This window comes from Chamaea fasciata, unplaced genomic scaffold (assembly GCF_029207755.1).
Source record: "Chamaea fasciata isolate MVZ Bird 193981 ecotype frontalis unplaced genomic scaffold, bChaFas1.0.hap1 SCAF_24, whole genome shotgun sequence".
NCBI classification, from domain to species: Eukaryota; Metazoa; Chordata; class Aves; order Passeriformes; family Sylviidae; genus Chamaea; species Chamaea fasciata.
In genome coordinates this window covers 6972272-6997807 of record NW_027094109.1, presented here as the reverse complement: position 1 = coordinate 6997807, position 25536 = coordinate 6972272, and the positions used below count along the sequence as shown (strand labels likewise).

The 25536-nt window shown below is 55.0% G+C and overlaps 2 protein-coding genes across 4 annotated transcripts in view; both read right to left on the bottom strand.

The window, feature by feature from the left end:
• BCL9L (BCL9 like) overlaps positions 1–25536 on the bottom strand; it is a 62309-nt gene that overhangs the window by 30207 nt on the left and 6566 nt on the right. The window contains exon 1 of one of the 3 annotated variants that reach the window (XM_066203676.1): positions 14906–15036. The exons of 1 other annotated variant lie outside the window; for it this stretch is intronic. The gene's annotated coding sequence lies outside the window, so the exon portion shown is untranslated. Of the gene's footprint in view, positions 1–14905; positions 15037–25536 lie in introns of those variants that run through there. One more of the 3 variants, XM_066203675.1, reaches the window with a different exon arrangement.
• Positions 14726–20373, bottom strand: LOC136300728 (basic salivary proline-rich protein 4-like). The gene is made up of 2 exons (XM_066203306.1): positions 19742–20373; positions 14726–15341 (listed from the first exon to the last, which is right to left on the bottom strand). The coding sequence occupies exons 1-2, from the start codon at positions 20371–20373 to the stop codon at positions 14726–14728; spliced, it is 1248 nt and encodes a 415-aa protein (XP_066059403.1).

Genomic DNA, 25536 nt, shown 5'->3' with positions numbered 1-25536 from the left:
GCGTCCTGGCCCTCTACAAGATGCTGGCTATTCACACAGGAGTGTTGTTGGCTCCCATCTTCCCAGTGGAAGAGACAACTTCAGGGCACATTTCAACCAGACCATCCCTACACCACAGCATCCAGGAAAACACTCAGGAACCTCACACAGCCTCCTGCCCCCGGAAAGCCAGCCTATGGCCGGCATGGCTTCTGGGGGTCAGCGTCCAAAGGAGACTTGGCTCTCAGTTCCCATCTTCCCAGGCCAGGTCTGCACGGCCTTGGGCAAGACACTTCACCTCTCTATCTAATTGCCTGTGTGACAGCAGATGCTGCCATCAGCCTGCAAAGGCCTGAACACAGCAGGGAGCTCCCTCTCCTCCCAGGCAACATCACTGTGAGCAGAAGCAAGAAGGCAAAGCCAGGCTGCCCTCCTGCACCTTCTCTCCCTAGGCTGATTCTGAAAATAAAAAACAGCTTTCACTTGTCCCAGCCCCAAGAGAGAAGGAGGCAGAAAGAGGTTTGTTGTAAATACACGAAACTGTCGCTAAGTGAAGGAGAAAAAAAATCCAGGGGGAAGCGGGGTGGAACAAGGGAGGGGACAAAACCGCATTTTTACTTCTGGTGGCCAGCCAGCTGACTGACTCAGCCAGTTTGGTCGCTTGCCATATAGATTTAAAAACAAAACCAAGCCTCAGAGAGAGAAGGGGGTTCGGATGAATGTGCTTTTTTTCTTGTGTGTTGAGTAAATCCTAGACTGGCCCAAGACACGTTTAGGAAAATGGCTTCCCTGCCTCATTGTGCCCAGGGGTGCAGCACAGAGCAAGGCACGGCACAGGTCTGCCAGTGCCAGGGCAGCGTGAGACTCCTGCTAAGGCCCTTTGCTCCTGGCAAACCTCTGGCTCTGAAAAAGAAGGGCAGTGAAAGCCTAAGGCTCCAGGGTTACCACCCTCAGAGCTGCTATCCTCCAGCCACCTCAAGGGCTAGGGAGTGTGGTCTGGGCCCCCGGGCAGGTGTCACCTGCCTGACGGGTGGCATGGCCAAGGCTAAGGTGACCTGCTCCATTCAATGTGTCCTACGTGTGCTGGGAAGAGGACTGTGGAGCCTAGGCTGCCTGCTGCTGCAGCTGCTCCCTGGCTATGGGCTACAGCTGCATTCTGTGGGCACCTCCTCACCTTTACCTGCTCCTCGCCAGAGGAATGTGCACAGGAGGTGGGAGGAGCAGGGAAGAGGTTGTTTTGAAATACTAGCTCCCATTTCATTTATCTAGATCCCGCAGTGCCCATGGCATGGTAGCCACTTTTAAGAGTGTTCTGTTCCCAAAGTACTGTACAAACAAAAACACGTGCTCCCCACACCCTTTGCAGCAACTCAACATGCTGGCATGTTCAGCACAGCACCAGACAGGCAGCGCTCACTGCTCCACGCCAGCTCGGCACTTCCATACAACTGGATGGTCACGAAATCCTATGTGAATAAGTAGTTCTTGGCACTTTCCAGCTGCAGCAGTCATTACAAACACTAGCTGGTGAAGGAAGCCTCATGAGCCTCCCACGCAGTGATCTCCCATAGAAACTGGCCAGCCTCCCTGGCAATTAATCCGTCGCTCACTGCAGGGAGTGCAGACAGAATAAGTTACCTAAGGAGCTGACAACAGGTAAGTGCAAACTCTGCTCCTATTCCCATTTTAAGATAGTAGAACTGCGGCAAAGGAAAACCAAGGCCGTGTCCATAGCTGCCCCAGCCATCAGCAGGGCCAAGAAGAAAACCTTTGCTCTTTGCTTCCCAGCCTCCAGCATGGACAGTAAGACAATACTGAAATATGGTCCATCAGCAGAGGCCCAGTCGCCCCATGGGGGCTCAGAAGAGGGGTGAAGGTGTGCACCCTGCAAGTGGGAGAAGCAGGTGCAGGATTCCCCCAGGGATTGCTGCAGCAAGGCACCTGGGGAGGCTGCTGCTGCCTGCACTGGCTCACGCAGGAAGCAGACAGACACAAGTACAGCAGCCAAGCTGGATGGGACCCGCCACTGCAGGGTGAGGGGCACTGTTCACGAACCAGTGGCTGGAGCTCTCCTCAGCCTTCAGCCCTCCCCAAAAAGGCCTGCCTCATCTTATAGAGGTGTTCTGGGCTTGAGCAGGAGAAGCACAATATGGGGCTAGGAACAGGGTACGGGAACGACAGGCAGAGGTTTGTAGTGAGCTAAAAGGGGAGATTTAATAACTGTTGGAAAAAATGGCTGCTTTATTGCAGGCAGCTTGTAAACCCTGGAGCCTGAAGGTCTGGGAGTAATTTCTCCCTCCCACGTGCTGGGCTCAGTTTGTACTGGGGGTCAGAGGCCAGTGCTTTTCCAAAGCATTCTGGGACAGACGCCAACTGGAGCAGGCTGCTCAACACCACTCCTGCAGCAGGGCCTGGGCTTTGAGCAGCAGGCTGAAGCTACTATTAACCCTTTGGGGGTGATTTCTCCCTTCCCCCTCTCCTGGCTCCATCCCTCCAGTGCAGAGAAGACAGCTGCTGCTGGTCCACTGAGGCCACCCCACACGAGCTGGGGCTAGGGAGGCCGCTGGCCTCCCAAAAGGGCCAGCTGGTGCTCCAGTGTTGCCCAGGGCCTGCGCTTAGCTCCATTCCATGTCTCCTGGCTCAGCCTGCTCCTGACCCACTAGCGACAGAGTCCTGCTTGCGGGTCCAATCCAGGAGTTGGAGTTCTTGCAGAGGAAAAAAAGAGCCCAGAAGAGTGACAGCCAAGCACATGTGCTAAAGTCTTGCACCAGCCTTGACACGGAGGGAATGGTAACTCATAGGAATGCACCCAGCACCACCAGAGAAGGGAGAAGAGCCAGGTACCGCTCTCCTTGAGCCCAGCACCAGTCCCTGCAGTCCATACACCTACACCTGCCATGCCACTTCCCTCTGGGAAGCTTTCGAGGACAAAGTCACAACCAGAAGCACTGATCGAGGCACTCACAAGATGGAGTGCACCCGCAGCCAGGATCCTGCTGGACTCTTGGCACCCCTTCCCCGCTCAAAGGAGCAGAAATCTCCTGAGCCCTGGTGCTCCCTCTGCCTCCAATTATCAGTGCTTTCTTCTCAGGATAACATCGTGCCGAGCTGCCTTCCCCTGCACTCCCTCACTGATCTCCTGCGGGAGGCAACAATTGGCCTCCACATGGCACCTTCTGCTTCTCCTCAGCACTGGATAAACACCAGAACCTACCAGTCCTCGCCTCCAGCTGCTGCTGACACCTCTATTCCTCAGTGGGGGCTTTAAAGGCTGCCTGCCAGAGACCTCTAACCTCCTTAGCCGTCTTCTCCTAGGCTCTGAGACAGGGTCTAGATGGCTGGGGGAAGCATGGCTTTGCTGTGTCACCCCTGAGCTGCAGCAGTTCTGGATCACCTGTGCAGGCAAAAGCATGGCTTCCTGCAGCATTTCAGCTTCCCCTCCCCTCTCAGGGACATGTGTGAGTGTTTCTGGCCTGCAACCCAGCCCCTCTGCCCCGACCCTACAAAAAGAAGAGAGCTCAGTTCTGTTTCTCAGTGGCATCTCTCATCTCCCTCTCAAACACATGCCTTATCCTTCCTTTGCTTCATCTCCTTTGTGCTCAGCGCCACACCAACAAGGAGAAGGGGCCTGCGGCTGCTGCCCAGACAAACAGCACACCCAAGCACTCAACTTGGGTCTGGCTGCTGGATCTGCTCCAGGCTCTCTCCTTGCGTGCAGCAGCACTGGGCCCAGCTGCCAGAGACTGGCACCCAGAAGTGTGCCCACAGGAGCACCTCGGCCCTGCTTGCCACGAAGGCCCTGGCCTCACTGCTCGCTGCCAGCCAGACACTGTCCCACAGCTCCCATCTCTATGCCACATCCGTCACAGGCATTCAGATGGTTTCACAGGCTCCTCCAGCAGCATTTACATGGCATCCCCACAGCTCTCCCACTACCACTTCTTCTGACACCAGGTGAAGTCACGGCCCACAGTCTTATTAACCAAACAGAACCTACTGTCAACTGTGTGCCAAGCAATACTTCTCCACGTAACACCAAGCTCTCTCCAAGCTGCCGGGGGGGATCTGGCTGTGCCTCTGCACTCCTCTACCGCAAAGACGGTCACATGATGATGATGATCCCTTCTCCCTCCAAACACAGAGTTGTGACTTCTTGTCTAAATCAGTTCAAATTGTGCTCACATCTTCCTGATCTGGGTACAAAATGGCAAATTTCCCTCCTGGCTTTGTTTATCCCATCTTTCCAAGCTCCTATTTTCATGTCCCACCTGCAATCCCTCCAGCGCCTTCTTCCAAAACTGCCTTTACAGTCAGAGCTGCAGAATCCTCTTTCATCCTCTACCATCCCTTCTGACTAATCCACATACCTCAGCCCTCCTTCTGGGCATGCCCTGAGATCACAGACAGGCATTGCCTTCATGCTCCCAGCTACTGCTTCACTGGTTTCAGGAGAAAGGAGTTTGCTACACTTCTCATGCCCACTTCATTAAATCCTTCTGCTCCATCTCTCCCAGCTCCTCTGCTCTCCAGAGAAGTCCCCAGGCTAGAAGCATACAAGATGCAGCCAGAGCATCTTGGCAACTGTGGCTTAGGGGACTGCCTGGGCTTGGGGTAAAGATCTCTTAGGTCACTGCCACACCTTCTGGTACCAAATGCTAATACCCGCAGATGGGAACCTGGTGCAGCATTACTGAGAGACTGAACCCACAAAAATGCCACTTTTCCAGGTGCCTCCTACTGCCAAGATGGCAGGACTATCAAGCCAGGAGGTTACTCTCTGGAGACAGAAACCCTGTGGCCATCTACATCCAAGGAGCACATCACCTCATTCCTTGGCCAGAGCAGAAAGAAACAAAAGCTCCTGTCTCCTGGAAGGGGCTGCACGAATACCTGCAACAGTGAACTTTGCCTTCCTTTGCTGCATGTGACATACTCAAGCCAGACACCGGCCCAAAGCATCCAGCTCTGGCACCAGGGCTGCAGTTCACAGCTGTCCTAGCCACATCTGCTCCAGTCAAACGGCTCCAAGGTTTTTGCCCCAGACTCCAGGCCTGCCTCAGGCCCCAGCTGGAGCCCTGCCAAAGAGAGTTGCCCGTTTGAATCTTAAGCCAGAACCCAGTAAGCATCACCTTTAATAAGTCTTTCTCCTCCATCAGGCACCCTGAATTTTTTCAGCTATGGTCTTGTGAAGCAGAAGGCTGCTTGGAGCCAAGCCAGCACCGGGGAAACCACCATTTCAAGGTCCTGCGAAGGTGCCTGTAAGAGCAGAAGGGAGCTTTGGTCGGGTGTGCGGGGGTGATGCAAAGAGCAGGCTGTTTGCTGGGAAGCTGCTGCCGCTTGCCAGGAGGCAGTGGGGGAGGAGGCAGCAGATGTCTGCAGACAGCATTTGCCGAGAGCCTGCAGCGCTCCAGCCCAGTGAGGGGAGGAAGGCAGCGGCTGGTGCCACTGCTGCTGCACTGTAATGGAACAGGATAAACACGACAGGGTCCACTGAGAAAGCTTATGTTGCTTTTCCCTCCGATAACCACTACTTCAGCGATGGGAAGTGGGAGTCCCGGCACCTCAGCTGGGATTAGAGAAAGACTTCAGGATGACTGCTGAGAGACCTCAAATGCAGGAGGAAAATCCCTGTCATGAAAACTGCAAGACCCTTCTTGTCCTGGAAGCAGTGGCAGCTGCAAACCCCAGCACAGCTGTTGTGCTGGGGCCAAGTCTGTCTACGGGGCCCTGGGCGAAGGCAGCGTGCCACAGCCCATGAGCTGCCTTTACTCCTAGCATACGCAACAGCTGGACACTCACAGTGAGAGCCCAGACAAGTGCCGAAGGGTGGATGCACAGCACAAAGAGGAATAGAGACCAGTTCTGGCTGCAGCCTCCCCCTCTGAGCACTGCAGCCAAAAGGGGACACCCCTTCTGCCCCCCCTCTCTGTGCAAATGGAGGACACTGAACAAGGCCACCAGCGCCGTGGCAGTCAGCCAGTGAGCCCAATCCCAGCCCCACTGCTTTTGTTGCAAGCATGAGTTGCCGGTGAGGCTCCAAGTCAGCCCACGTGATTCTCATTTCCTGCCTCTGGGCAGGGGAGGTTGGCTTTCTCCTCGTCCCACAGCCGCGAGGCTGACCAAAGCAGCTCTACAACCAGAAGCTATCTTGCAACTACCCCTCTCCCATGGGTTCTGTCCTGAACCTGAGAGGTGGTCAGCCAAGCAGCATTGTGTCTGACAAGTCATATGATGATGGGAAGCAGCACCTTAGAAAATCGGTCCCTTGGCACTGGGATCCCCGAGGGCAGTGGCAGGTCCCAGGAAAACCATCCTACCATCAGAGAGGATCCTCACCACCACCAGTGACTACAAGACTCTCACTCAATCGCTGCCCAGGCTGTTCAATGGGATCTGAAGACCCCCAGAAAAATTGGCATTTGCCCATTTCAGACGGAGAGGAACTGACTTTGCCCGGAGGAGTATCTTTGGCTCATTAAGTGGTACCATCCACAGGCTTGTTCAGATCAAATCAAGCAGATCCTGGGTTCTTCCTATAGCATACTGAGATGCAGTCTGGCACTTGGGTCCACTTGAGTCCTCTTAGAATAAAAATTAACTGATACGCAAATCAGACAAGGCATTAGACTAGTCTACTGGCCAAGGGCGATGCAAAGATTCCTCACTGTTTCAGTGCTACAATCCCAACTCCTCAACACTCCTCCCTTCTCAGCACCATCTTACAAAGGGAAGGCAGGTAAGACACCATTTATTTTGGCTCCCAGTTTCTCTTTCTGTAACATGGTTTCTCATCCAAAGGGGAAAGTTACACAGGACTATCCCTCTTGGGTCAAACGCTGTGTTGGCAGCACCTGCATTCTTTGCCCTATGCCCACAACACCCTGCCTGGATAAGGAACCACCAGCACAGCACCTGGTGGCAATCCTTCTCCCGAGCCTTGGGTACTGACACACAGCAAGTGCACTTGGCCTGCAACCACAGTAGAAATAAAACCACCGCCATTCAGAAAAAGCATAATTAGCAAAGATTAAACAGCCAGTGGCTATGCTGGCAGCTGGAGAGAAGAGACACAGACCACCACATCCCTGCAGCAAAGGAGTGACTGCTTGCTGTGTCCACGGTGCATCCACCAAGCACCCTGCAGGTCACGCCCCCACTGTGCCCACTACAGGAAAACGCACTGAGTCCGCTCACCCTGATCACTAGGAAGTGTATATACTACCATATACAAAATCCTTCCTGTCTTCTTCTCCAAACTCATTGCATCCTCTCTCAACTGGGACCCCCTCATAAAAGTAAGAAGAGACAGGCCTTTCCTGGCATTTCCTTTTTCTGAAAAGGCTGTAAAATTTTCCAAGCATAGCTAAAGCCAGAGCAAAGTTTGTCAGGAGCTCAGCTCGTTAGGCGGCTGCTCAAGGAGCCCCGCGGGAGGCGTAGGCTATGTAATTCAAAACATCTTGGACCCTGGAAAAGAAAATAGAAACCAGGCTGTGAGAATGAGGGGGGCAGCTCCAGCTCCAGTGTAACCCCTGCTCTGGGAGCGCCCCAACTGCAGAGCTCAAGCAGAGCTACAGCCCCAGTAGAGGTACTGCAGCCAGCCCAAGTGGAGCTGGCACCAGGCAGAGGAAATTCCAAGCCTGTTGCTTCTGGCAGCCACACCGGGCCCTGGCTAGATCCTCGGCAACCTGGAAACCAGCTACTCAGCAATTTTCCTGCCATCCAGAGGACTCAGTCTGAACCACAGTTTCACTTCCCCCTCCCTGCCCAAGAGGCAGGGAACACCAGAGGGAAAGAAACATTTGCTCAAAAGCTGTCCTGACCAAAGTCCCCCCAAACTGCTCTGCCCTGGGAGGACAGTCTGGAGCTGCTGCTATCACCCCCAACCCCGCCCCAGTTGCATCTGGGGGCGGACAGAGCAGAGGAAACTTGCTTGGACTAGCCCTAGGTCTCCTCGGTTCCTTTTGCTCCTTGCCAGAGGAAAGTTCAAACAAGGCTGCACAGAGGCAGGACACAGGCAGCTTTCAGCCCAGCCTAACTGCCACGCTTAAGGTTTGCCTGTGGCTGGACTTGCTCTGTTCAGGCCCTGTCTGGCCTGATTCTCTGCTACAGATCAGTGCTAGAATAAATCCTGCCAAGGAAGTGGTGAAAGCTCCAGTGCTGCAGGGGTTTCCACAGCCTTTGCCAGCTTAATGTTGACAAGGGTTGACCAGCGATGCAGCCCTTCTGCTCAGCTACTACCCTTCAGAGCTCCCCATCCACTTCCTCCCCACCCTGAGCAGGGAGACCTACAGTGTGGGCTGTTGGGATCCTTGCCTTTTATAAGCCACCTTTTCATAAGCCAGCATCCTTTCCCAGCTGCAGCCTTTCCAGAGGCCCGAAGCTCAGCATGGCAACAGAACAAAGCAACAGTCATTGTACCCACTGTTGGAGCCCCTGTCCATCTGAAGGAGTACAGCTATTCGTTGATACACAGCTATTTAGCAGGATCCTTCTTCCAAAGAGTATATTAAGATTTTACTTTCTGTTAGGAAGACTGCAATGCTTCAGAGACCCTGCCTGCAGAACTAGGTAAGTGATGTAGACCTGATCAGACAGGTACCGTGCTTTGGGTGGCAAGTCAAAGAAGACCATTCATGAAGCAAACTTTAGCGGGGGATACGCTGCGAGCAGAGAGAAACAGGACTCCTAACACAAACCCTTAAGAGAAAGTTGGGTATGGCCCTCCCAACAAAGGCACAGCATTCTTGGAGAGGAGCATTTCTTTTCAGGGTGGACACTAGACAAGGACCACGGCGCTCCTTGGAGTACCAGAAGCTCCACTCGGTAGCCAAGGACACAGTTTGCAACTCTGCTGTGATCACACAATTCACAGCTTTCCAACTGCTGCTGGGCAAATCTGGCTGGAAAACTCAAAGATGCACAGGGCACTGAAGATACTCCAAGAGAGGAGTTCCTGACCTCCAGCTTCTCAGAGGAATAGAAAACCCTGCCTATGCCTTGAATAGGAGGCTGAGACCCAGAGAGGCAACAGAGTAGGAGTGATGAGCAGGAACTGGTAGTCCTGGCTTCTGGCTTCTGTCTCTAGCTCTGCCACATATTCCCTTCCTGTCTTTGGTTAAGTCACTTCCTTTCACTTTTCCTGCCAACCTCTATTTTGGAGGTAAAAAAAAGCAATCACTTGCTTCTGCAGAGTGCTTAAAACCTTTTCTGTTCTGTGACAGGGCAGAAGATTGCTGTGGCCAGAGGCTGCAAGACACCCAGCAGGCAGGAGCCATGCTGCTCGCACCAACCCCAGCAGAGCCTGGCATTTCCCGTGCTTACATTTTGAGAAGCACAGTCTGTCAACAGCCAGTGCCACAGAGCATCTTCTACACAAACCATATCCTGGCCCATTCCTCTTCTTGGCCACAGGAGTAGGAGCTGAACAAGGAAAATGAAAGCTGGTTAGCTGACCTGTGACAGAAAGAGCAGTGCAACTGAACACAGCATTGCTGTGGACAGCACACCTTGCAAGGAGGTGGCTGTTAAATCAGCAGCAAGGATGGGGAAGATCCAGCAATACCAGGAGAAGGGTTAAAAGGGAAAAAAACCCCCACAACAAAACAAAACTGAAAAAAACCCCCAACCAACCAAGCACCCTGAAGAGGCACAATGGTGGAGATGTGCCTGAGGAGCTCAGCCCTCCTGCTCCCTAGTAGATCCATCCTTTGGCCTCCCACATACTTCGGGGAAGAAAGAAGACAAGTAGGCATAAGCAGGAACAAGGAGCACTCTGTGGTTTTGCTCAGTATTTCAGTCCATCTCTCACTCAGGAGGAGCTCTGCTTTGCTTTCCAAGTCTCGCCCTCTCTGGCATGGATCACAAACCTGGCTTCTGGCCCAGGACTTGGCTCCAGCAGCGCTCATCACCAAACAGGGTGACGCCCCACCTCTGGGCACAGTGCATAGCGCAGTCCTAAAGCCATCTTGAGGCTATTACCCCAGCATCAGAAGAGGCTCCCCATTATCCCCCAGCTGGGATTCCAGGCATCCTGAGTTGAAGCTGAAAAACTCAACACTCAAACATAGCTCCAGCTCTTTGGGGGAAGAAAAACCCAGGATCAAAGTGCTGTTTCCTCTAGTGGCTCCAGCTGAAACTGCCAGACAAGCTGCCTGCATTGGGGAAGTCCTGTCTCCCAAAGATGCCTGGGCACAGCTTGCATGTTCCTCTGCCTGGAGCTGCCCAGAAAAATGCAGCAGGATGATGCCAGGTGAAGGCATTTCCCATCACAGGCAGTGGGAAAGGGTGTGGAAACCACACCCTGATGCACCCATCTGACAATTCAGCAAGGATACCAGGACACAGGGAATCAGACACTAGTAGCTGCCAAAGAACCAGACCACCTCTTCATAGTTGAGCAAGTGGGAAGCAGGCTCCATTGCACTGACTGTGCCCAGCAGGGACACACATTCAGCAAGAGCAGAACAGGTTCCTGTTTCTCTCTTCAGGGCACTGCAGCCCATTATCCTCACACTGGTTTCTCCAGTGTGGGGTTGTAGCTGGCATCAAGGCAACCCTGTTTATTTTGGAGTCATATTGTCTTAGATGGCCCATCCCATGCCTTGGAAGAGGGGCAGCAGCAGCATCACGTCCAGGCCCAAGCAAGCAGGACTTGGAGCCAGTCAGGATGCCCAACAGCAGCACACCCATTTCCAAGGCTTGGTACAGGCTTCATATAGCCATGCCAAGACAACCCATGCTCCATCTTCCTGCCACACCATGGCCCAGGCTGCCCCGGGGATCAACAAGCGCTGATCTGCTGGCCAAGCATGCAGGGAGCGAGCAGGACTCCTGACAAGCTGCCTCGCCAAAGGCCTCTTAAATCAGAATCAAGTGCCAGTGACACTAACTGCTTCTCCTACACGATCTCCTGCTGAGTATAACCCTGTGGCAACTGCAAATGCCATTGTGAACTGGTCCCAATTAGAACAAAATCCGCCACCCTCTCCACCTTTGAGTTTCATGGAAGATCAGGTAGGAGGAAAACAAAACCAGTTCCCTGTTCTGAGGAAGGGTCCGATGCCAAGCGGATGAGCTGCAACAGGCACCACAGAAAAAGGAAGGGTGCCTTTCATCCATGCCACGTGGCTTGTCTGGTGCTGCCTCCCCAGGAGAGGCTGATGAACTGCAAAATACAGCAACAGAAACCATGCCCACCAATCTCCAGCAACAGTTCCTGGGTACCTTCCACTCAGGGCTGCCAGAGGTGGTGAAGAAAGAAGCCAAACCAAAGCAGCAAAGACTGGCCCATTGGAAATCAGCACACATCTTCAAAACAGAAGTCGAGAAGAACTGGGGAATATCACTGTGGCCAGCCTCACAATCTGCACCACACAGAACTGCTGAAGATGCGCAACTGAGAAGCAAGGCAGCCACAATACTTACTAGGTGTATTTTTCCACAGCTTCAGGTCTATGAGAAACCTTATAGGGCAACTAGATCTCATGGAGATCAACTACATAAAGTCAGAATTCACAGCTCCCACCACCCTCTGGAAACACAGGACCACACATGAGATCACCAGAAAATGCACTTGCCAGTCAACATCTCCCTGGGAGGAAAGGAGAGCTGACTGACACCAAGACCTGACCTGCATTAGATTCAGATTTTCTAGAAGAGTTGTGCTGGCAATCATCCTTGCACTTCACTGATACAGCTTAAGTAACGCTGACAAAATATTGCTGCATCTGTACATCATATCACTATGGTATCTCTACCCTGCATTATATTATATATCCATGCATCTACATACCACATTTCCTGTTAAAAATGTTAAAAGTAGTCAAACACAGCACAAGGCTCCTGTGTGCCCTCTCTCCCACTCTCATGACCCCCAACCTCCGCCCCCCGCCCAGGGCACTGGCACGATGCTGGATCTCAGCCAAAAGAGCAACAGCATGAAGAAAATGACATTTTCAGAGCAAGTTCTGGGCTTCTGCCTGGCTGAAGTTGTTGGGGGACAGCCGACATCCCTGGGAGGAGGCAGTGACAGGAGTTCAGGAGCATACTCACAGGTGGAACAGACTGCTGATGCATTCCCAGACAGGAACAGCAAACATGTGCTTTTCCACATGGAACTTATTCTCCCAGAAGAAACCAACTTGAGAGATCTGTCAGGCAGGGTATTTAAAACTGGATGGAGCCCTAAGGAATTAAGTGCTGGAAGCCAGCCTGTGCCATCTCCAGGAAATGACTAGACCTGAGCAGATTAAAACCCATTACAGCAGCACATCTGGACATCCAAGGAACACAGACACATCCTCAAGTGCTTTGACCGCTACGAACTTCACCTCCTAGAAGCAGCAAAGCCTGATGCAATCACCTGAGACAGGGCAAAGAAGCAAGGGCTGTTCTGATGCTAATCCTGAACTGGACACTGTACTGACAAGAGATGGGGCTGAAAGAGACAGAAAGAGTGGGAAGAGAGACAGAGTTTGAAACAGACAGCTGGTTTCAGGGTCCCAGGATGGGACCCTGAAACCAGCTGAAGAGTAACAAAGAGCAACCCCTCTACAGCAGTAAGAAACAGCCACTGGTTGGGACACAGCTGATGCTCCCCACAGAGTGAACTTAGAGCCTCCTCTTCAGCTATCCCTCCTTTCCACATCCCTCCACACAGCAAGCACTGACAGAAGGGAAAGCACTCAGTGTTCAGCAGGAGCAAACAGCAGGGGAGAGAAGAAAAAGCAAAGTTTTTTTCTCCCCAAAACAGCAAGTATGGAGAACACGATGCCGCCTGGGTTGACAGCTTGATAGACAAATCAAAGGCTGGGTTGAGCTTGGACCTCAGAAACTCCAGGCTGGTATGAGCAAAGTCCACAGCTCATGAGCTGGAGTTAGCCTAGGACTAAAGTGCAACTCCAGCACATCCTTGGCAGCTGCCCTGGAGCAGCACAGCTGAGTGAGCTTGCTATGTCCAGCTTTCTGATGTCCCAGTTGCTTCATGCACCTGTCCGTCCCCTCTGTCACACAGTGGCCAGACAGCCACCTTCCAACAGCAACACAGTGGGATGCAAAAGGGCTTCAAAGTACAAAACACAACTACTTTACTTTCATGAACTGAACAACAACTGTGGTTTCTAGTTTCTGAGTACGCTTTTCTTTAGCTGCTGCCTGTTTATTTCTTTCCGGTGGCAGGGATCTGGAAAGAGGAAATGGACCTTCAGGGGGAGGGAGACAGTAATACCTACAACACTGCACTGCAGAAAACACTATGAAATGGACTTTCCAGGTAATGAAGATGCAGGTCAGGGTGGTGAGGAGCAACCAATCCCACCAACCTGCTCAGCTAAAATGGCAACACACACATTAAAAAACAAACAGAAAGGTTCTTCAGCACTTAGGTTATGAATGCTCTGGAAAAAGTCCCAATGGAGCAGACAGCTGTTGTAGAGAGCACACTGATACTCTGAATCTTTCCACCACAGAGAATCAGGCAGCAACATCGACCTAGACATTTCTGCACTTGTACCAGCCTTGGGTGTGTATTACATACCCACGTGTGGTCGCAGCCAGCATTATCACAGGCACCAGAGTCAAAGGAGGTCTTGATTCAGCACCAACGCAGCCTTGCCAAGTGACCTTGGGCAAATCACTTCCTTGGTGACTCACTGTTCGTATCCCTCCTGCCACCAAAGTAGCAAAGCAAGGCACACACACAACCCATGTATGTGACTGATGGATGGAAGGAGCTGCATGTCGTTACTGCATGCCTGGAATGAAACTGCATTTTGGCAGGGTAACGAGTGGTAGCCGCATTCGCAGAACAGATCCTGCAGATCAAGAGTGCGCAGCTAAGGCTCCTGTAGCGTCACTCTGCAGCCAAAGGTGCGTGGTTGTCCTCTGTGCCACGCCGTCGGCAGCCCTTTGCCTGGCAGAGCCAGGACACAACCGTATGCTGCTGCAGCCTGACACCCTGTCAAACAGAGCTGCCCCCAAGGCGTGCAGACGCTGCCGCACAAAACAACACAACAGCCTGCCCTGTCATGTAGCATTACTTATGTGTTCAGATATGCATCCTTCTCGCATTTCTATTCCAGCAAGTGGTTGCTAGCAGAGCGGGGCTGGAACAAGTTCACCACCTGCTAAAAACACGTCTCTAATACAATGCAGGGGAGGTTTCGTTACATCGGTTCCTTTCTGAGTGCAAGGAAAATACGTATGTAGATGTGGTGTTTCTCTCATTTTTCTTCCAAGTTGATCACATGCCTGATTTATCTCAACAAGGAACCAAAGCCTATAGAGCAGAACACCGCAAACAGAGGGGAGAGGTCTCCCCTGACAATTAGGATGGGCCCTGACAGGAGTGTTTGTTTAAACCCCACGTGAAACGTGGCGAGTTCCCATCCTCCCTGGGGCTTTAACAGCATCCGATAACGTCTTGCAAAATCCAGACCAGCTCTGGTAAAACCAGACGCAACCCGAATAAGTTCTTTGAACCTAGAGAAAAACCCCAGTCGAGGCACTTTTGTCCTCGAGGAATCGCCTGCGGCCGCAGCAGCAATGGGTTACAAGGACCTGGGAAACGCGGTCCCCGAGACGTGAGAGCGAATGGGGAAGGGTCCCGCGGAGCGGGGACAACGTCCACGGCAAGCGGGGGCACTGACAGCTCATCCCCAGCCGGCTGGACACGGCGCGTAGGCCGAGCCGAGGCCGGCGCCGTCCCCCCATCAAGTTATCGCCGCCCCCGGGAGCGGTGGTGCGGCGGCTAGCCCGGAGTCTCCGGCACGGCCGGCGGCTCCCGGCCGCCCCTCCGGCCAGATGACAGCCCCGAGGCGGGCCCGGCTGCGCGGGGCAAGGGGTCGGTGCGGGGGCGGCGCGGAGCCCCGGCTCCCCCCCGGGGCGGAACAATGGGACGGCGGCTGCCCGGGCCTGGCGGGGCACTCACCTCGGCGGCGGCGCAGCGGCTCAGGGTAGGCCGGGAGAGCCCGCCGGGGCGGCGCGGCGCGGCTCCGCGGGCTGCTGGGGGCCGGCCAGCGGCGCGGGGCCGGCGGCGCGGGCCGCGCTCATGGCTCGGCCGCCCGCCGCAGGGCGCGGGGTCGGGGCCGCTGCCGGCGGCACCCCCCGCCCCGCCGCGCCGCTCCTTCCGCCGACCGAGCCGGCGGCTCCAGCCCGCGCCCGCCGGCGGGGGTGGGCGTCCGGCCGCGGCGAGCCCCGGCTGCCCGCCCGGCCCCGGGCCGCGGACGGCTTCCCCGCGCTGCGGCGGGCGGCCGGGCGCGGGCGGCGGGGAGCGGAGCGGGCGGGCGCGGCGGCCCGGGCGCGGGCGGGGGCGCCGTGGCGAGGGCGAGGCGCTGCGGGCCGAGTGCTCCTTTCTCCGCCGGAGCCTGAATAATCATTTGGAGAAACAGGATCATTCACTTTCCTCCGAGCCGGAGCCAGGCGCTGCCCTGTCAAAATAAAAGCCCCGCGCGCCGATTAACCGCTTCCTGGTCGCGGGCGCCCCGCCGGCCGCCCAGCGGCACCGCCCGCGACCGGCACCGCCGCCGGGGACCGGGATCGGCACCGCCGCCCATTCCGGCCTCCCGCGGCGAGCGACCGGGACCCCGTGAGTGCCCATCCAGGTGTCGCACACCCACGAGTCTCACTGCCGTGGACGGGATGGCACACGGGTCCTGCAGAATTGCATCCCACTCCTCCCCCGCGACGGCACGGGGGCTTCTCCTGCTGAACATCCTTCCGCCCTTTATCACCCGAAACACCGGCCTGCAAGCCACCCGTTCTGCTCAGGCCGACACCCCGCGTGTCCTGCTCCTGAGCCTCACTGTGCCGGGGAGGTCTCACACCTGATCCCCTCTTTACCGCACCTCCCAGAGCCTATGCGGAATTGGACTTCAGTCATCCTTGTGGGTCACTTCCAACTTCGGGATATTTTGTAATTCTACGCACAAGGCACAAGGACTTGCTTCAGCCCTTGAGAGGAGCAGCATGTTATTATCTTTACCGACAAGTTTTCTAGGCACTAACCCCCCTCCTGCCCTGAACAACAAACTCCACGGAGGGGAGCCGCACAGTGCACACGCACACCAGGCTGTGGGGGCAGCCTGCCCGCTCCCGGGCGATGCCACCAGCATCCTAACCAGGACGTGTCGCCTTCCTGCCTGAAGCGCACCAACCGCCCACGAGTGGGGCTGGGAGGAGAGGGCTGGAAGCAGGGACCACTTGGCAGCATCCCGAGAGTTGCAGAGCTCAAGGTGATGTGGGGACAAGCAATCCAGCTCCACTGACGGGAGGCAGCGGCCTCGGTTGAAAATTAACACAAGACTTGTCCCTCTGTTCACACCCGCAGCGCCCGAACCGGGACGGAGGAGCGGGCCTGCCGCGGGAGTGGAGGCGGGAACGGCGGCGGGGGGGGACAGGGATGGGGGACAGGGATGGGGGACAGGGATGGGGGACAGGGATGGGTGGGGGTGTCGGCCCCAAGCACCGGGGGCGGCGCGCAGCAGCGCCCCCTGCCGGGGCGCGGGGGGATCTCCCGGCGGGGCGGGGCAGCGAGCGCCCCGCCCCGGCCCGCCCCGCCCGGGCGAGCCCCGGCACCGGGGGGGCTCGGTTCCCCGGGGGCACGCGGGAGGGGCTGCGGCGGAGCCCCGGACACCCTCATTCCCCACGGGCAGACGGTGCTGCAGCGAGGCCCAGCGAACAGCCACGGCCGCCGAAGGAGGGAGCGAGCGAGCGAGGGAGGAGCGCCGGCTGCTTCCAACCCCAACTCTAAGGACGCGACATCAGTCTTTGCAGGCGCCTCTTAGGCAGCTGGCACAGGGTGGCTTCGCCCGTTTGCAGAAGTGCCTATGAAAGGCACCCGAGGCCGAAGCAGACGGAAGGGGCGGGCTGCGGGTGTTCTGGGGTTTACCCCGGAGGGCGGCAGTCTGCACGAATGGGTAGGCGCTGGGAACCCCTTTGCATCGAGCATCGTTTGCTTACACTAGCCACCCAAAGGAGATATACCCCTCCAGGGGAGTGCTGAGGCTCTACATCTCCCTGCCTCTCTGGTGAACTCCCAAGTGCCTCATCTGCAAACAGTGACATATTTTCACACTTTCATCCTTCCCAGTAGCAGCACCGGGCTCATGTCCCTGCAGACAGCGTGCACAGGCGCAGTGGGTTTAAAACGTTGCTCACCCACCACTATTGGGCATGACAGCTCAGTGCCAGAGCCAGACAGGCAGCTCCTTCCCTCCAGTCAGGTGTGGTGCATAGGGACACATGGAACCACCTGTCCTCTGGGTCCTCTGGCTGCCTCTCTCTTCCCACTCATTCCCTGCAACCTTCTGGGCTTTCTGCATCACAGCCCTTCATATCTCTCCCAGCCTGCACACATGAAAGTGGCAAAGCAAGGCTGGGAAAGGTTAGCAAGAGGATCAGCCGCTGCTGGTTCAGCTGAGCCTGCTGGTTTCAGAGCCTCTACCTTTAATTAACATCTGCCAGGCTAGCTACCCTCCCTGCACTTGATGATGACTTCCAGTCTCCCCTTCCCTGCTCTATAATTATGCCCACGCGAGGAGAGACAAGATAGGGGAGGAAAAGGTGAAGCAGATTCCTTGGAGCTTCTCAAAGCCTCTCTCTGCCAAAGCCACCACCAGCACAGCAACAGCTCATCCCAGGAGCTGCCTAGTACAGCAGCACCTTAGCAAGCCTCAGTCAACATGCCCAGACTTGGCTGTTACCTGTTCCTCCCTTGCATGGGGTTTTCATGCCTTTTGTCCACAAAACTTACATACAATACACAAAAAAGAAAAATCTCCCAAACTAGTTAAGGACCAAGAGGGAGCCATCTGTGACAGTGACTCCAGCCCTTCCCTGGGAAGAATTGGGACTGACCACCCAGAAGCTCCTGACACATGCTACCTTTGTGGGATGCAGAGAATACAAGGCTACGGGGTCAGAAGGACTTGCCTTGTCCAGTCAAGTTTGGCCAACAAGGATGTATGGGGTAGATGGAAGCTGGTCCTAAGCTATGTCCAAGGCTCTGGGACTTGTTCATTCCTACTGACTCTCCAGAGCACCAGCCCTAAGCTCAGACCTTCACAAGACCCCTGTGGGCAAGGCCCTCATTATACTTATGAATATGATTAATTAGGTCCAATTAACTGTACTGGAATTAATTATGTGACTCACATTTAGCTGGGGCAGCCTCTTTGTGAAGCATTTTCCCAGTGGATCACTCCAGCAGATCCCCAGCAGAGGCCCCAGAGATCGAAGAATCCAGACAAATTGTGTGGAAAGGAACGAGTCTGGGGCTGTGAAATGCCTGTTTTGGGAGCAGTTCTCTGTTTTGCTGATCCACATAGCTATGGAGCAAGGGGGCTGGTTGTAGTCTAGCATTGAATCCACAGACCTGGCACACAGATTCATCCTGTATTTTCCCACAGAAAGACAAGGGTCCAGCAAGAAGATGGAAGAGGTTATGTTGCTGAGGTAGACTCAGGCCTAAAAACATATTTTCATCTCTTCTCATGCTGCTCTCAGTCCTGCCCATCCCTATGCAGACTCCTGGCCAGAGTGTCCTTTTCTTCTGCTCAGACACTAGCACAGATTCTATCCCATAGTCTCACAAGTCCCTGATGTGCCTCATCTCCCTTAGACTGCATTGCAATGTCTCAATCCCACTTCTGTTTTGGTGGTACTACTAAGCCATTGCTAAGGGAAAAGGGAAAAAGGCCAGCCTAGGAGAAGCCCCAGGTCTGCACCCAACCCTGCAGTCAGCTGGGGAAGAATGGGTTCCCTCATTTCATGCTCACTGGAATTTGAGCAGAGCAGCCACCAGCAGCAGGCCACTGTAAGGAGTCTGCACTGTACAGTTTGCCACTGTAGCAGCTGCCTAGGCAGCCTGTGCCATTGTCTAGATGGACCTGGACAGAATCAGAAGTGTCCAGTTTGGTTTCTCCTTTCAGACAGAATCACCTTTCCTTACTGACTATCACATCTCCAGCAGACCAAGACTGTTCGCCCACTGCCGTGAAAAGAAACTTAGAAGCTCAAAGACAGCTCATGAAGCAATGCAACCAGCCAGCCAGTCTCCTGCTTAGCATCCTCATGCTGGAACTGGTCTCTGGCCCCCTCCATATGCTGGGATTTTCCTTTGCTGCAGTCCTAAAGGCAAAACACAGCCTGCACTGAGGTACTAAGTGAGAATTTAATCAAACTGAGACATCATCTTTCCAAAAGAAAATACGCTGCTGCAGCTACAGCATGGCTGACAGACCATCATCCAGCAAAGACAAGCTCCTGACATGGTTCCAGGATCACAATGACACCAAGACTCAGCATCCTGGATGCCTTGCTATTGCTGTGATGCCTGATGCATTCCTGATGCCCGTATGGAGTGCAGGCAGGATGCAGCTCTTCAAGTCTTCTTCCCTTCTTGTTACTCTTGTATGTCCTGAATGCCAGCCTTATCCTCCCAACACCTCAGATGCTCACAGCAGCCCTAGGGAAACCATCTCAGGTTCACATAGTCGTGATATTGCTGGAATCCTGGCATGGGGCATGAGCTTCACTCCTACCACAACTGCCTAGCCTCAGGTGGCCTTTGCTGCCTGCTCTAGATGTATTTGGACTGCTTTGCGTGGGGCCCTGCCTGGCTGTTCCTGGTCTTGGGGCACTGCTGCCGTCCAGGACAGGCCCTGCCAAGCAGCAAACCGAGAAAAGGCTGGGGTTTATGGGCGCCGGAGCTGCGAGGGAACTTCTGCCCCTGCCAGCCGGTAGGGTCAGGAGAGCCGGAGCCCACCGGGCAGTCTGCGGGGCCGGGCACCGCACCCGCTGCCGGCGCCCGCAGAGGGGGCGCCACGGGTTAAATCGGTCGGCGAGGCCACCAGCGCGATAAATGCGGCCATCGGCGGAGCCAGCGCCTCCCACCGCCCCCGGGGTCGGACTGGCGGGAGCGGGCGGGTGGCGGCGGCGGGGACTCTTATCCTGATACGGCGCTTTCCGCCGAGTGCAGCTCTGGAAATACCGAGCGGCGGGACTGGCTCCGCGGCCGCGGCACTCGGCGACACAAAGCACGCAGAGCCCTCGCCCAAAAAGCAGGCGGGAGGGAGCGGGGGCGGTCGGGGGGGACGGCCGGGGACCTCGGCAGGGATGCGGGGCTTTCCGTCCCCGCGGGATCTGCCATCCGGGGGCATCCCGGCCGGCCGCGCGGGCAGAAGCAGTCTCCACACGGGATCCCGCGCCGGCGGGAACAGGCCGGCGGCTCCCAGGGCTCCGCGTCCGCTCCGCCAGCCCGCCCGCGGCCGCTGCCTGGGGCTCTGCGCCGCCCCGGTCCCCGCCTGGCACGGCGGGAGCCCCGGGCAGCCTCGGCGCGCACAGCACACCCCGGGCCCACGTGCGCCGGCAAACGCACATCGCAGACGGGCAAACCATCACGCCGATGTGCCCAGGATGGGTGTTGGCAACTGTGCCGGGGCAGACACAAGTTCTGCAGGCACGCACGAGCATGTGCAACCACAAACAGCAGGGACAGAGCGCCGCACGTGGGCGCCAGCCCTAGAGCTACAGTGTAGAGCAAGCAATCCGTGGTGCGTCCTACCAGGGAATAAGGAGATAGTCAAGGAAGGTGCAAGAACAGCTTTTGCTGTCAGTGCTACTACAGTCTTACAATAAGGCTGAACTAGAAACAGAGTAATCTCTCCCTCTGATTTATTTACTCGGTGCTTTTGTCTCCAGAGGACACCTGGAAGCCTGGTCGCTGCAAACGTGCAAGCCTGTGCCAACGAGTTGCAGAGCAGAGATCAGGAGAGTTTTCAGAAAGGTCACAGGCCTGACACAAATCCAATTTTATACAATGTCTCTATTAGTATTTGGGGTCACTTGAAATCACCACTCTGTAAACTGGGTCATAACAGGAAAAGTTAGCAAGCTGCTGCCTATGCCATCTGCCAGCATGACAAGAATTTGTTTTGGTGGTAGCTTGGATTACCACCTGAGAGCCCCATTATTCCCACATACAGTCTCTGTTCCTAAGACAGTCATGTGCATCTTGTTGTATGCAGTGCCTCAACCACACATATCTCTAGCTTGGGGAAGAACCGCTCCCACAGCATCTCAGGGGCAGACCTGTTTTTCAGGGAAGCAGGGCGTATGCCCTAGCACAAAGGGCTAACACAGCCCGATTCACCTGCATCAACACTCAGCTGCCTGGCTGGCCCATGAGCCCTGCATGTTCCAGCAAGGGTGACCATCTGAGTGCAGCCACAGGCTCTACCTGTGTGTTCAGGCTCTGTTTCCTAGGTTTTCATCCAGCCCTGCTTCATCTGTACCTCTGTCTACCAAAACATATGTGCATTTACACAGGTGTGATAGTACTCCCAGGCCAAAAGTTCTGAGCATCTTATCCAAATGCTGCAAGGACTCTACAGAATTTGGGACAAGAAAAAGGTCCATCTTGTCAAGCCCACCCCACCCTGAGCAGCTACTTATTACTTGCATTTCTGTTCAGTGTCCTCTCATACTCCAGAGATCTCCATCTTCTCTGACAACCTGTCATGTGCATGCAGCCCTATAGACTCTCAAATCCCTGTCTGCCCTTGCCACAGTGCCCAGCACAGTGAGCTCGGTCCTGAAGACTGGCTGCCTCTCCCCCAGCTCCTCTTGTCCAGTGTCAGGGTTATTGAACACTCGTGCTAGTACTCGCCGCCCTTACATAGAGGGGCGGCTCCTCCAGCCTTGCGAGCATTCGTGCATCCCTCGCTGCGTGTGCACAGGGATGGAGAGGGCACAGGGAGGAGACAAGAAGGCCCCCCGCCAGTGAAGGAGGCTGCTTTGCGCGCACAGCCTGCCTCCCGCTACCACCGATGGGGGACGCAAAGCCGTGGCGAAGGGCAACGGAACCCTCCCCGGGACACACGGCCCGGCCGGGGGAGGCCGGGCCCTCCCCGGGACACGCGGGTGCGGCCGGGGGAGGCCGGGCCCTCCCCGGGACACACGGCCCGGCCGGGGGAGGCCGGGCCCTCCCCGGGACACACGGCCCGGCCGGGGGAGGCCGGGCCCTCCCCGGGACACACGGCCCGGCCGGGGGAGGCCGGACCCTCCCCGGGACACGCGGGTGCGGCCGGGGGAGGCCGGGCCCTCCCCGAGACACGCGGGTGCGGCCGGGGGAGGCCGGACCCTCCCCGGGACACGCGGCCCGGCCGGGGGAGGCCGGGCCCTCCCCGGGACACGCGGCTGCGGCCGGGGGAGGCCGGGCCCTCCCCGGGACACGCGGCTGCGGCCGGGGGAGGCCGGACCCTCCCCGGGACACGCGGCCCGGCCGGGGGAGGCCGGGCCCTTCCCGGGACACGCGGCCCGGCCGGCGCGGAGCTGGCGCCGGGGCTCGGTGGCGCCACCTGGCGGGCAGCACGCCGTGGGCTCCCCCGGCGGGCGGGGCAGGGCGGACACGTCCCGGCCCTTCGGCGGGCCTGTGCGGGGACGGCGGGGCGGCTTTCACCGCAGATTGTCCCTCTATACTCCTGATGCCGGGGGGCAGCACTAGAGCTGGGACAAGAAACACCAGAAAACACGTAGCCTTATTGTATTTCCCCCGCTTCTCCCTCTCATGGTAAAAAGGAGATGCAGCCATCTCCGAGCCTGTGCGTGACAGAAGAGCAGCGTGTGCACAGCAGAAGAGGATGTTTTAATTAACAGGAAAAGGAGAAACCATGGCTCTGGTGACAAATGCCAAATGGGGCTTTTAACACCTAGGTGTAGAAGCAAGGAAATGGATTTCCACAGCATGCAATATTATCTTGATCTCTGCACTAGAATACAAGGAGCTAAACAAACCCTCCATCCCCACTAGCAGCAGCAGCACACAGCTGGCACTTCAGTCACAGAATCAGCTGGGTTGGAAAAGACCTCTGAGATCATTGAGTCAAGCCTAGGACCGAACACCACCATGTCAACTTGACCATGGCACTAAGTGCCGTGTCCAGTCTTTTCTTAAACACCTTCAGGGATGATGTGTAAGACACCACCTCTCTGGGCAGTCCATTCACCCTTTGAAGTCTAATCACCCTTTCTCTGCAGAAATTCTTCCTAATGTGAAACCTAAACCTCCCCTCATGCAGCTTAAGACTACATCCTTTAGATGTAGATCATTCTTTCCTGCCTAGACGACCCGTCTTGAATACCTGTGTAACAGGCACCTTAACACAATTTACAGCTGCCCTCTCTGAGTCATGGACACTGAGAACCAAGTGATGGCCCTGGTAGGAAGCAATGCCAGAGCTGCAGGAGGGCTCTGTGTCTGGCTACAGGTAGCAAGATCAGCATCCATCCGTTTGCATCACTGCTACCTGGTTGGGTTTTGGGGGACCTGAACCAGGATGCCTGATTGTTCCTTCTACATGAGACCACAGATAGTAATGCACTTCAGTAGTAGACCCCTGATCATATTGCTGCTAAATCATGCTCAAGAAATTGAGACAAGCTTAGTCCTACTGCTGTTCAGTCAATTTTCTTTCTGCTTTTTGCATGTACTCCAGATTTTCAGAGACTCTCAGACAGGACCCACTCTACACAAACAGAATCTCAAACCTCACTTTCCTTTTGAATGGAGAAAGTTGTATTGAGTGCCTACAGAGCACCTATTACACAGTTTGTACCAAATGCAGTCCAGTTCCCCATGAGATGTCTTTTCTGGTTCCAGTTGGATATTGTGCCTCTTTAGAAACCTGGGCTCCAGTTAAGAATGACCATTTGGTTACTTCTAGTATTTTGGAGCTGGTGCAGCATTCTGACAGGGTTTTAGGTACTGGGGATGTCCTGAGGACCGATAGGGCTGCGCTGCTATCCCCCACCAGGTCAAGCCAACCTGCAGTTTTCCCTGCTGGGATATTGCATCCAGGTAAAGAATGGCAGGTGTGTGCAGGAGCTGCTGGTACTGCCTGTGGCTCATTGTACCACTGGCCTTGCAGAAAAAGGTGAGTGGGCCCAGAAGGTCCCTTTACCCTTGGGGGCCTTCTCTTCTCAGTAGACCTTTGGGGTCTGTTCTCCTTTGTCCCTTACAGCACAATGCAAATCCACATTTGCATCATGCTGCTGAAGCATCCTCTCCCTGTCATGAAATATTCATGCCCACCTCCGAAAGGGGTCCAGCACAGCAAATCTGTGTGTCCCTCTGCAGACAGGCAATCTGTGCTGCAGAGTGTGGCCATGGACTTTGCTGGGAGGTCGAGCCAGATCCAGACAGCTGATCTCTGTCTTTGAGGAAATAAAACAGAGATGAAAAGAAGTAGCAAAACCCCAGGAGGTGCTTTTGAGATTTAACCCTTTCCAGGCTGGAAAGCACTGGCAGATAGTCTGCAGCAACCAGCCTAAGCAGTGCAGGAGAGAGATCGAGAGAGCACCCCAAATGCTGAAGTCCTTTCTCAGGTTGGAAAGATTGTTCCCAAGCCATCAGAGATTGTCTCTGTTGGACATAGTGGAAGCTCCTATCAGCTTCTCACAGAAGCCACCTCTGTGGTTTCCCCGAAAAAAAACAGGCTGTGTTAAACCAACACACTTGGAGATTTCCTGTCTGTTTCTGTGGGAAAGCTGGTGTGGTGACTGCTGTGTGGTTGAGAGGCAGGCAGGAGATGGTGCTCCAGGCTCTCGACTGTCACCTTCTTGCTGTCTTTTGTTTTGTTCTGAAATTTTGTGCTTTGGCCTCACAGATAAACAGCACGCACAGAAAGTTGCAAACAATTACGACTTATTTTAATGAATTGTCATTTTTTCACTTCTTTGCTCCTTAAGTAATTGTGCCCTAGTGTTTTCCAGTACAGCACATTTACTTAAACTGAGCAAGAGGCTGCATTTGAAGGAGGAAAGGACAGTGGCAAAGGGGAGGAGCAAGATTTCAGCAAGGGAACCTGTGGAGGACTACTGCTCTGGAATATAATCAAGACAAAATTGCTACCCTTTTCCTGGACATGAATTGGAGTGGGAGGTGTTTGTTACTGCCAGTGCAGTTTTCTTCATACCCAGTTCTTCCACACAAGGTTGAATCGTTAAGTGTTGACAGTGCATCTGTTGAGACTGGTTCTAGAAACCAAATGTTCTTGAAAATAAAAGAAGCATGTGCTTGCCTTTCATCCTCCCAGTCATTCAGCTCCCAGTACAATGGAGGAAAGCCACACGGAGCAGCCCACATGCACACAAATGGCCTAAGATTGGCCACGTAAAGGGCTTCTCTGTGAAAGGTGCAGCAGGCTGAGGAACAAGAAGTTCCCTGAGGATGACATCAGTCTTTCTTCTACTGACAATATAAGGCTTGAAGTAAAAGTCTCAGAAAAGATCTCCAAGAAGAGTTCTTCCCAATATTTAATTTTCCTCTCCCAGTTTGTGTTTTCTTTTTACAACTGCATTTCTGTCCTACCACCCATGGCAGCTACCTTGCGCTTAAAGCACACAGTCAGCCTGCTTCCTCAGAAAGATACTGCACCCAGCAGATAAGCACTGGGATCTCTGCAGATTACAAGCACTAGGAGAGGAATTCCCAGGAAAGACATGAATACAATCTTCCTCCAAGGTCACACACTCTGTTAATCAAAGGAAGGAAAAAGAAAT

Excerpts from the sequence above, each read along its gene's own strand:
- LOC136300728 (XM_066203306.1), bottom strand. The coding sequence starts at position 20,373 with ATGGTTTGCCCGTCTGCGATGTGCGTTTGCCGGCGCACGTGGGCCCGG. Across the intron at positions 15,342-19,741 it reads CCGGCCCCGCAGACTGCCCG|GCTCCGGCGGAGAAAGGAGC; the intron begins GTGGGCTCCGGC and ends ATGATTATTCAG.